Source organism: Acanthopagrus latus, chromosome 4, assembly GCF_904848185.1.
Source record: "Acanthopagrus latus isolate v.2019 chromosome 4, fAcaLat1.1, whole genome shotgun sequence".
Lineage (NCBI taxonomy): Eukaryota > Metazoa > Chordata > Actinopteri > Spariformes > Sparidae > Acanthopagrus > Acanthopagrus latus.
This window is the reverse complement of record NC_051042.1, coordinates 2,830,639-2,842,709: the sequence shown is the minus strand read 5'-3', so window position 1 is coordinate 2,842,709 and position 12,071 is coordinate 2,830,639. Positions and strand designations below refer to the sequence as shown.

General features: G+C 39.9%; 1 protein-coding gene and 1 long non-coding RNA gene across 5 annotated transcripts in view; one reads left to right on the top strand and one right to left on the bottom strand.

Annotated features, from left to right (window-relative positions):
• Positions 1-12,071, bottom strand: part of ntrk3b (neurotrophic tyrosine kinase, receptor, type 3b) — a 191,991-nt gene that overhangs the window by 104,083 nt on the left and 75,837 nt on the right. For all 4 annotated transcript variants that reach the window (XM_037096655.1, XM_037096654.1, XM_037096653.1 and 1 more), the window contains exon 4: positions 8,620-8,688. In XM_037096655.1, the coding sequence (XP_036952550.1) occupies positions 8,620-8,688 (69 nt within the window). The remainder of the gene's footprint in view (positions 1-8,619; positions 8,689-12,071) is intronic.
• LOC119018749 lies at positions 7,292-11,611 on the top strand. The gene is made up of 2 exons (XR_005074839.1): positions 7,292-7,420; positions 11,172-11,611. It is a non-coding gene; the product is annotated as an uncharacterized LOC119018749 (long non-coding RNA).

Sequence of the window (12,071 nt, the reverse complement as noted above, 5' to 3'; positions counted from 1 at the left end):
ATGAACGGCCGTGCTCAGTTATCGGTCAGTTTGTTCTTTTTTGATTGTATATTGTGTTGCATGTTTATATCATATATCTTTTATTTTTTTGGTCTCCATCTTTGGTGCTAACACTCATGGTTGTTGCGTTTCTGCACTGCATTTCCATGGATGGCCTGTCAATCAAAACAGTGCGGCCAGGACTGTCATTATTATTATAGTGTGGAAAAGAGATAATCTAGCTGTCATACCATCAGATTGGCTTGTCTCTAAGCAGTTGATTGACAGTTGGCCATCTATTCATAGGCGAAAGGCTGAGAAAAGCAGATGTAACCTCATTTTTGCTGCGTATTTACCATACATCACTGCTGCAGTGCTGCTTTTCTTCTTGGTGAAATGTGAAATTATGCTCAGTTTTCATCGAACAGCAGGAGGTGGTGAGATTAGAGTTTTGAGAAAGAATAGTATAAATCAATCAGGGGGGAATAAGTGTGGAAAAAACGGAGAGTTGACTCAACTGTTGTCGAATTTAATACTCTTCTCATCAGCAAGAGCTTTTACAACATAAGCATTTTCCCACATCCTGCTAAATTTGCTTAACAGCTGCTTTTACCACACCACAGTTGGTGTGTGTCATTGCTTTACCACACTCCTGGTTGTCGCTGGAACGGCTCCATCGTCCTCATGCTATATCTTCTGCTTATGTCACGGATAAAGCAGTATGCTGCAAATAATAATAAATCACTGCTTTGTCACATCATTGCTTTTCTCTACGCTTGCAGCCACTTGGCCAGTCAGCGTCCCTGCCGGCTCGTGCTCCACACTACACTACAGCTTTTTGTATCTGAGAAGTCAGACCTTAGTTTGGCTTATCGACAGCACCACCTGCACTGCAATCATGGAGAGGAGAAGGGACACCCGAGTCAGGTCAGGGGGGTCCAGGTAGGGGAAATGATCAAAGTGAGAAGAAGGCAATTTCTTCAGAGTCAAAAGATTTGTGCAGGGACTCTTCAGAGAGCTCTGGCAGAGGGATATTTGCAGAAGTACTAGATGTGTTTATTTGGCATGGATGATATATTTATGTGTGTTATATTCAGTATATTATTACAACCCTAATTCTAACTCAATTCAACCCTGCTTCCTGATTGATCACTCACTGAAAAGACAATGGAAAGTGAAAACTTGCAGTGACACCAGGCCATACTTCAAGTAAAAACAACCGATTTGCTAACTATTAGCTTCCATTAGACAGCAGCTAACGTTAGCATTCAACCCCACCCTGGCTTTTGTTACCGGCTGAGGAAATGAACAGGATCTGACCCACCGTCCTGCCAGATCTCCAATGTCCATCATTTTTTCAGTCACTGATCAACTGGTATGTGGTGAAATGAGAATTTGTCAGACCCCCTACTTTGATGCAACTTGCAACCTGGAAGGCAGCAGCACAGTATAACGCAACAATTTTGAGCTTCCCACCTTGAGAGTAATGTCAGGAGAAAATGACAAATGTGTCAGTTAACTTTATAGATTTTCTAACATATTCTCATTCTGAATTCTGATGCCAGCAACAAGTTCAAAGCAAGTTGGGACAGGGACAACAAAAGGCTGGCAGCATTCCACAGGTGAACAGGTTTATTGGTAACGGGGGAAAGCGTGATGATTCGGAATAGAACCTTTACGAGCCTGTTATCGCCCAACAGGGCCCGCAGCAGTGTTAAACAACATGAGTGACTACGTACTGTACAGATACGTTGTTGTGATACGAGGTGACTGCTCGTGTCCAGACCCTGAAGCTTCCCAGTACAGAGACTTCAAGCTCCAGAGCGTGCAGATTGAAACATAAGTCAAAGTACACATTTTAAAGTAATTGTGACAAAGCTTGATATAGGCTAGAATAATGAGTGATGCTGCTTGTAGGATGACTGAAGGACCTTCTTTTCATCTTATAAGATCTATAATGCCACCAGAAATAAACATCTGTAGTCTCCACTTTGATGTATTGTGCATGTCTAAAGCTCTTCCCAATTACAGAGAAAAAACACTAGCCATTTTTATACTGGGCCGCAAGCCGCCAATTGTCTGTCCTTTTTGTGGCTAGGATTGGATTTAGACAGAAGGCGGTGTATTGGGGGTCTGTTTTGGTCTGCCAATCTGACGCACTGGAGGGTACACTTTTTTTCCACCCCCATTGCGTGAGATGGGCGGAGATGTCGATGACCTGCACTGTTGTGCGACCCACAGCCGAGGAGTTCTGAAACCAGGAAACAGCTGATCACAGCAGTCAGTCCATCACTTCATCCACAGACGTCAAGATGAGCAACTGGAAAGCCGCAGAGATCCAGGAGATGCTAACATCTCTGTAACGGTCACTAATTTCAAATTAAAAGCTCTCCACTAAGAACCTAGTTAATATAAAGCTCTTATTTTGAAGACAAATTTGATTTGCTTCTCTTCACGCCCAGCTTCATGCTTCACGTCACGTCACATGTTTACACCTACCCCAGTGGCAGCCAAGTGGCGGATTTTTGGAAAAGAAGGAATATTACACCCCCCTCTCAGATAGACAAGGCAGCACATTGCAGCTATTACCTTGCTGCAAATGTGGCACCTATTCTATCTAAAAGGGGCTACCATTTTCTCTGGATAATAAAATCATAACTGTCAAGTGAAAGAGAATATTGTAGTTTGCTGCAGCTTTGTGTAATCATGTAAATGTTGCTTTTGTGATGGTACTTGAGTAGCATTTTAAATGTGCACATGTCAGCACAATTATATCAGTAAACAGTGAAGACACGAGACATTAACAATGATGGAAAGACGTGTTCGTACTACAGCTTACTGCAGGTAGTTGTAAATATATCAATCCTTTACATGAATGTTCAGTTAAAGGTTGGTCCGTTATTTTTGTGTTTTTGAGGTTTTCATATCATTCTGCAGCTTCTCAGTAGTGTCTGCTGTGTATTTACGCTAAATCCAGCAGCGAGGCACCTTCCAACAAGATTTTATGTGTGTTTTTAGTTTGTTTGTTTTTTTTTTTTTTTGACCGCTGTGACACATTTAGAAAATAACTTAACATTGTTCTGATTCACTGCATCTTTGTGCTACCTCCATTGTTGTATGAAATTCAAACAGTGTGTGAACTCTCTTCCTACTCCTACGTCTACATAGCATGGCATTGAGGTATATGCTTTTAAAAGGAAAGGCCTTGTATTGGTACTTATTGTCGATTTCACAAAAATAGTGTTTATCAGCGACAGTTTCTTCCTTGTTTTCTCTACATAGATTCTAGGAGGCAGTCTGGGTTTTAAGCTGTTGACCTCTTTAATTCCCAGGCTATTGCTGCCCCCAATCTAATCTTTTCTATTACATTTAACATCTTAATACTCCCATTTACTCTTGTAAGAAAGTCTGTGATGTTGTTGAAGCCTTAGTGTAAATGTCATGCGTTACAGTTAGAGTTTGCCCTGAGTGCAATTGCGACGTAATAAAACGAAGGTTAAAAATGAGTAATTTACCTGTCATGCAGCCTTTGGAAATGTAATGTTTAATTCATCCTAATCCACTGGCAGTCATATCAGAAGATTACAGGTTTGATCTATTCACATTTCATCCATATTCAAAGAAAAATCCATTTTGCAGTGAGAGGCGTAAATGTTTGACTTTGCGTCGGCTCCTGCTTCCAGAGAGCTTGGATTAAAGAGGCGCTAACAGAATAAAGGGATTGGAGATGCACGTTGCCTCAGGCAGATTGCTTCACTGGCTAAAGAAGGAGAATATTTCCTGCTTTTTGTTGACCAGACAGAATGAGCTTCCTCGAAGACGGCGGTGTCTGTGACTGCCTCTAACTCCGCTTCGAATAATCTCCAATAATATCACCCTGGAAGCCACAGCGGCAGATTTAGCATTTAGCCGCCACATTCACCCCACTGCTGTTCTCAGGCTTTGGATTGGCTGCGTGGCCTATGCAGCACACTGCTGCAGTAGCTCCGGTCCTTTGGCTAAAGGGCACATAGACAAAGAGGCAGAGCCGATTATCTGTGTCTCATCCAGAGGCAGCACACAGCAGACGTCTATTGTAGAGCTTCATGTGATGTTGGGGCCTTTTCACAGGAGCCACAAAAGACTTGAGATTATTGAGATTTTACTGATAGTATTGTCATCGTCACTGATATTAAGATATTGCAAGGAGAGTGAAATATCTGTGCATCCAACCCGCAAAACAAAGCTGTTTTGCAGTTACACTTCACTAGGCTCGATAAGGAGTGCCTGATAAGGGAGAAACAGACTTAATGTACACTGACTGATAGGAACTACTTTTCTTTTTTTCTGTCTCTTTTAACCTGATCATACAGGTTGACTTTTGTTCCCAGATCTGATTTTAATTGTGGGAAGTGAGTGAGCACTGGGTCACAGTGAGTGGACCCACTAGAGTGAGTTTAATGAAGAAGTCCTGCCTTTATGTTAAAGTAGCTGAATGAATGGTTCTTTAATGGGCACACGCCTCTTTTTATCGAGTAACACATGTTTTACACCTAATTAATTACATGTGGAGGAGCACTTAAAGCAGGAAATGTAGCATATAATGCAAAACTTGACCAATCGCACTGTCTCGCTGAAACCCCATTTTGTTAAATGGTGATTTTCAGTATGACATGAGGAGGGTTATAATTTTTTTTGTATTATCTTTATGGTCAGCAGCTTTGACTGGAAAATTATGGAGGGATTTAAGGGTCAAAATTAGATATATAATTTATATATATATATATATATAAATATTTAAACACATGAATAATTGTATAATCAAATCTAACTAAATCCCTAACTACATCAGTGCTTTAATAAATTATTGTATGAATCATTACATAACTAAATGCAATTGAACCACACATTAAATATATTAATTTTATTCAAGTTAAGTTTGATTTATTCATTCATTATTTATTTATCTAGTTAAACTTTTACATACATATCTGTTTGTATTTATAATTCCAACATCTGTTCATTTATTTATTTGATTTATATGTTTAATGTTCCATTTATTTTGTGATCTATGTAAGGTGACAATTAAGTATTAAATTAGATATTAGGTTAATGAGGTATTTATTTCAGCATTTTATTATATTGTTATGTATTTCTTAAGCATTAAATTAGGTGACAATGTTCATTTATTTTTGAGCATTTCCTTTTTTATATGTATGTTTAAATGTATTCATTTATTAAGTTAATTCTACAATTACTCTTGTCATTATTATTGTTGTCTGTGTGCCGATCATCCCGAATGAATCAACAACAGCATCATGTTTTAAAATTTGCAATCTCCAGGCATCAGGAACTGTCTGTGTACATCTGGTATTCATTGCAGGTCACCTTCACCATGTTGCAGCTTTGAAATTTGTCCCCTTTCGTTGGTAAAAAATGAAACACAATTACAATAACAGGGCCTAGAGTGACTGAGATAACAGGGTGTAGCGACATCTCGATGGCAAAGGCCCATGCTCTCCTTTCGTCACATAAAACGGAAATTATTTCAGCCGGTTTGATCTTCCTATATTTACATAATATCAGTGTGGTTCAGCAGTGCGGGTGGCCACTTATCATTGATACTGCATTGTGTTTCATCCTAATAATTAAAGGCAATAGCTGCCCGGTGAGTGCGCTTCATTTGGCATGATTGAATGATTGGCACTCACCAGGCTAATACGGTTTGGGTGAGCACATAGACACAGAGAAGAAAGTAATGATGTCAGGGCCACGTCGCCGACTGCCCATGATAGAGTGACTCATTTCCTATTAGCGATGCCCGATTCCACATGGCTTCCTTCTTGCATAACGCCTCGGCCCACGTCTGTGCCGCCACGCCACTCCAACTGACACCTCTTAACCAAACACACCAAATGGAATGGACATAAACCCTCACTCCTCATCAGCATTCCCTAGGAGGCACGGGCATCACCCTGGCCCTGCTTTTCATGTAGAACAACAAAGACACCATTTGTACGCATCTAAAATGGTTGCTTAAGAAGAAATAAGATTGCACATCAGAGCAAACGGAGCCCTGTGAGCTTTAATGCAGATCCAGTCTAGGAAGGAGCTGGACTAGTTATGTTTGTTATTTATGTGTAGGGATATAAGGTCGTCTCTCTGTTGAATCAGCGATCAGTTTTCTTGTATAAAAGGATGAAATGAGAGATCCACTTTACAATATGTTCAATGGCTAAACCGTAAGTATGACTAACATGATCAGCTTGGTAATTAATCACTATTAATCACTATGGACTGAACTACTCAACTGTATAAAATAAGTTAAAGGACTCCTTCTTCACCAGATCTAAATGTTGTTTACACATGAATCCAATAATCCCATAAGGAAGTTTATTTAAATAATAAAACACTGAAATATACTTACACTCATTATGAGCACATTTCGCTGATAAAACTTTAATTTAAAGCCTCTGCAGTCCTGGCTTCAATTTAAGGTAAAATATTCATGACTTAAAAGAAGAAAAAAAATGTTTAAAAATATTTCTAATTATTATCAATTAAGAGTTCTCCACTCAAAAATAATGATCCGGACAATACTCAGAAAGATTTCTCAAGAGCAATTCCTGAAGGGGAAACCACGGATGCCGTCAAAGGTAATGTTGTATTACAGGGTAAGTTCACTGCTGTTACATATGAAGTGTGTTTACAGGTCTTGCAGAGTACTACTGTATATGAGAGAAAGGGGTATACAGCCTTTTGAGAGGCTGGCTACAGAGGAAGCTCCATGTAATCTGATAAATTGCCACTGGTGTTTTGAAAAGTAAGAAAAAATGACTCATAATGAGTTCAACAGTCTCATAGTAGTGCAGTGTTAGACCACTGGACTGCTTTTCTAAACCTGGCACCCACATTATGCAACTTAGCCACTGAGTGACCACACTAGCCACTAAAGGCTTAATACTACTTTTTTCACACGAGCAGTAGTACTCCCCAAAACCTGTAAACACACCTTAAGGTGAAAAATAAAATTACCCTTTAAAGTATGTAAAAGAAACAGCTGATGACTATATTGGATCATTGAAAGGTAAATAACATTTAGGAATAAATTGTACCAGTGTGTTAAAGACAGGGCCAATATTATAGTCATGTTGACACATGAGATGAAACTGTGAGGTAACAGACAAACAAAATGCAGTCTGGTCATAAAGGTAAACGTATTTTGTCTTTTATTGAGCTGTAGAAGTAACTAAATATGTTCAACGCATCGTTTGATCCAAGTTTACTTTTGCAAAGCTACGTTCTCTCACACAACTAATTGGCTGATTGTTGCAGCTCAGCCCCGCCCACTTCACCCCGGAGAGTCGAGCTGAAATGCAGAATGTTTGCCGTGTTGAATCCCCAAAACTGTTCCCACTTTGGCAGAAGGCTGTGTGTTCATGTGGCCTGCTGTAAACTCACAGTAAGACAATGACTAAAATAAGTTTTAATATTAAGTATTTATTATTATGGAAAAGCTAAACTTTACATGTAATTTAGTATTTTTACACTGAGCTGTAGGCATGAGATACTGTGAAGTACCTTTTCCACCAGTAAATATTGTAGATTGCAGAATATACTGTTCATCTGGAAGCTTGGGATACATAGCTTAGACACTGCAGTGGCAGCAGCAATAAAAAAAGGCTAAAGGCTAATCTAGCTTCCACAAAGTCAGGATTGGACAGCTGGTGTAAGACAACAAAAGTACAGAACTTCTACAATCCAGTGAAGTATGAAATTCACAACCCAATAACAGGGACAATGAGGGATTCAGACGCCCATCTGCCTGTGATGAGGGCCCACAGTGAGATGACACTTGTGTAGCACTGGTATGGGGTCTGGTGTGAACTGCTTCCTACACAGGATAAGGCTGAGCGTTGTGTAATATCGGTGGTCCTGCACGTGCGGGCATACATTTCCTCAGGATGACGGCATAAGCTAAAAACCTAAAACGCAAAACTATAGTGTCAGTGTTAGCTGGGCTTTCCCTCCACTCTGCTGCGTACAGCAACAAGACTACCCCAGATCAGCATTGTGTCGTGCTCTCAGAGGACCCGCCCTGCTTCTACCTCTGAAAATAGAACAATAAGGAGGCCTGCTTGAAATAGCCGTGTATCACATCTTGCTATACCTCAGCTTTATATGCCAGGAGGTGCAGGAAGTGCTCAGTGTTCGGAGCAGAGCGAAGGTTCAAATGATGGACAGTGCTGACAGGCATAATGATGTGTAAATTACAAGCGGGTCGACATCGCAATGTTCTCCTTGGTGGTGAAAGAGCAAACTCATTTCATAAACAATGATCGCTGAAATATTCATAACAAACAAGAAAATGGGGTTAGACTCCCTCCCTCCTACCAGGCCATTACGTTTCCTTTGTGTGGGTTAATTAAGTCAACAAATGACTTATACGATCACAGTGCTAGCATACCGCCTATAGGTTCAATCTTTTACATGTGCTCAGACAAATGAGAGGTTTTGTACAACAAAGACAGGAATTATAATGGTGCGCGGCGAAGACAATTTGTATTGTGGCAGATAGTGCACAGGGAGCAATGATAAATGGCTGTAATAAAATACAAACAACAGCCAAAGAGAGAGATCAGACGAGCAGAGAAGACTTACAGCTCGGAGAGTTGGAGGTGCTGGAAGAGCTGCCATGACAGAGTGGTGAGAGGATTCTTTGACAAGTTTCTGTGGAGGAAAGACAAACAAAGAGAAAGTTAAAATGAATAATGAATTCACGTCTCTGGGTTCATGTCTGTTCTGTTTCTGTTCTTTTTTTTCTTTGTTTGTTTGTTTTTTTTGTTTACCCACTCCTCAGTTATAAAGTTAGATTCAGAAACCCAATTATCAAATCTTTCTCTGGGTCATTTTGACATTTTATCTTCTTGCTTTTCAGGTGAAATTAATTTACATCATTGTGTACTACAGATGTACAGCACTGCAGTGTGCATCTGCAAGGAAACATTACTAGATCACTAAAATCAGCAAAATAAAATGGATTAAACTAAAACAAGATAAGAAAATGGGGAAGCTGGATATACAGGCCTGCAGTGATGGCTGAAAAAAGGCAAAGTAGTAATGACAAAGAAAGGGAACAGGCCTGGCTGTGTGGCGCTTCAGGGCTCAGCCAACTCAATAAAAGAAAGTTGAACGCTTTCAAGTCAAATAATTCAATTGACTTAAGGAACCCCTCCGGCTCAGGAAGCCACCAAATTCAATAACAAATAGCCAGAGACCTAACAGTGATGTGACCAGAACCAGTTAAATATGGACATCAGGCATCTGTCTGTACAGTTATTAAGAAATACAACCTCTCTGATAGAGAATTAACACAGCATTATGCCATAAAGTACACTATCACATCCTATTATCAGTCCATGCTGCATTAATTTACTGTATTACATCATGAGAGGGAAATGAAAGAGTAACGTCTGATGTATTTGTTTTATCTGATATGGATGGGTAGCTGTAGCTGAACAAACTCACTTAATGACGCATATTCGTTGCACGTTATTGTGACATTGAATGCCACACGTGATATCACAGCTCACAGTGTCTGTAAGGACAGCAAGGAGTCATCCTGCCAGCTACTAATTGTGACACACGCAGGAGAGTGCATGTATTATGAGATGAGACACACTATGTAAATGTGTAAAAAAAAAAAAGAAAAAAGAAAGAAATATTATACATAAGGTGAAATTAATGAAATAGATAAATATGAAAATACCATTTTCTATCACAATAAAGCATTTCATGAGCAAGAAGAAGTCAATATTTATAGGATCTTAAAAATCAACTCATTTACATACATGATTGACAAACACACACACACACACACACACACACACACTCACTCACACACACACACACACACACACACACACACACACACACACACACACACACACACACACACACACACACACACACACACACACACACACTATAGTAGGTTAATTTGTATGGAAGGCCTATTAGATACTCTTGTAACCAGAAGTGTTACCATGGCAACAGGGAGCTAGGGATGTTGCAGGTCTTTCTTATTTCCTGTGATATCACACATGCACACATGCTGTTACATGTGCACATGCAAACACACACACCTACAGAAACACACAGATGTACAAATACACACAGGTTAAAACCCACGCAAGCACGTCTGCATGAAACCGCTCACAAACTGGTTAAATACTGTCACCTTGAAATATACGCTTGTGAGAACGCACCGCCGCTCTGAAAACAGGGGGACGTGTGTGAGGATATGTAAAGATGATGCATGAAATTTCACCTCCCAGAGAAAACCTGTGGTCCCAAAGGGACTGTATTATACACTGAGAGAATACATTACAGGGATAGAGAGAGAGGGAAAGGGTGGGTGAGCAAACAGCAGCTCGTTAGGTGATGCAGAGCAGGGGCGCTCAACACTTACGTCAAATCACATACCCCAAAATAGGCATCCATTTATACCACAGATCTCCAAATAGACACATGTCAAATGAAAGACTCTGAAATAGACACCCGACAGGCTGAGCAGCTTCAAATATACATACATTACACTGCAGCACTCCAAACACACTGGCAGACCTGTGAGGTCCTCAAATAGACACATCAGACCACAGACCTCCGACTGAGGTGGTTGTTGTTGATCTTATATCTTAATATTAATATTATTAAAACGCCTCCTGACTGTACAAGAGATGTCAAATGAAATCACGTATATTTAGTTAATCAGCACAAAAATATGAATATGTTTTGTGAGAGACCCCCTGGAACCACATGCTTTGTTCTCTATTCTTCTTTATTGGATCCCCATTAGCTTCCACAGAGTGGTTCCCAGTCTTCCCGGGGTTCTGATTAACATAACAACCACCAAAAGTACAAATAAAAATGGCACAATATTAATCAATGAAATAACTCTAGACACAAAAAACCCAACAAAATATTATACACACACAGCAATTAGAGGAATTGTTGGATCAGCATGTCTCAAAAGATAAGTAAAAACAAGAAGAAAAGAAGGACACTTGGAACAAACACCAGGAGCCCGAACACAAAGTTAATGCTTCAATAAAAATCATCATAAGACTGAAAATGTAAGTTCTTAGTTGCAAGGAAGGATGATTCTTCGTCTAATTTCTGACTCTTCAAATACTGATGCTTTGTGTTTATAGGTCAGGTCGGTTGGCGTCCCGAGGCGTCAGTTTGTGACGAGTTGGGAATGTGACTTAAAAAGAGGTACCTCTAAAATGTATTGTTGAATATGCAGCCTAGCAGCATCCACAGTTCACAGTTCATTCATTGTTCATGTTCATCCTTGAAAACATCCATGTTTCATACGTAATCTGTGATGGATATCTTCATCCCCTTTATTCAGTGCTCATGGACCCTGCCACTTGGATATGCATACATCTGAAGCAATAGTCTGATGTTTAGGGGAACAGGTTTATTCACTTTGCTGAGATTTGGAAGAGACGAATGAGAACACGTTAATGTCTGTAGGTCTACAGTAAGCAGTAAGTTAGCACAGCTTAGTTTAGTGTAAATGTAACAGCACAAACTGTCATTTTTACACTTTGTGCTACATTTTGTCAATAAAAAATAAATAAATTCAGGCTAGGTGTTTTCCATATATAGTCTGTATGCTAAGTTAAACTAACCATACCTAACCTATAACTGTAGGCCAATATTAACTTGACAGATATAACTAAAGGTGACTCTCAGCAAGGAAGAAAATGAGCTTCATCCAAAAACTGTCAAACTGTGGATTTATTTTTCCAACTTCATTGTTTGGAGCTGGTTGGATTCAGGTTTATTCACAATAATGCTAATTCCTTATGAAATGCACATGGGGACGTTAACTGTAGCTGCTGGATGGATAGGAGAGGAGAGGAGAGGAGAGGAGAGGAGAGGGAGGGAGGAGATGAGAGGAGAGTAGAGGAGAGGAGAGGAGACGAGGAAGAGGAGACGAGGAAGAAGAGAGGAGTGTTTTCTGAGCAGAGAGAGTGAGACCTCCTTCACATCTCTGGCAGGAAGTGTTCTGTTTTCAAAGGTCATCCTTCGCATCCCGACAA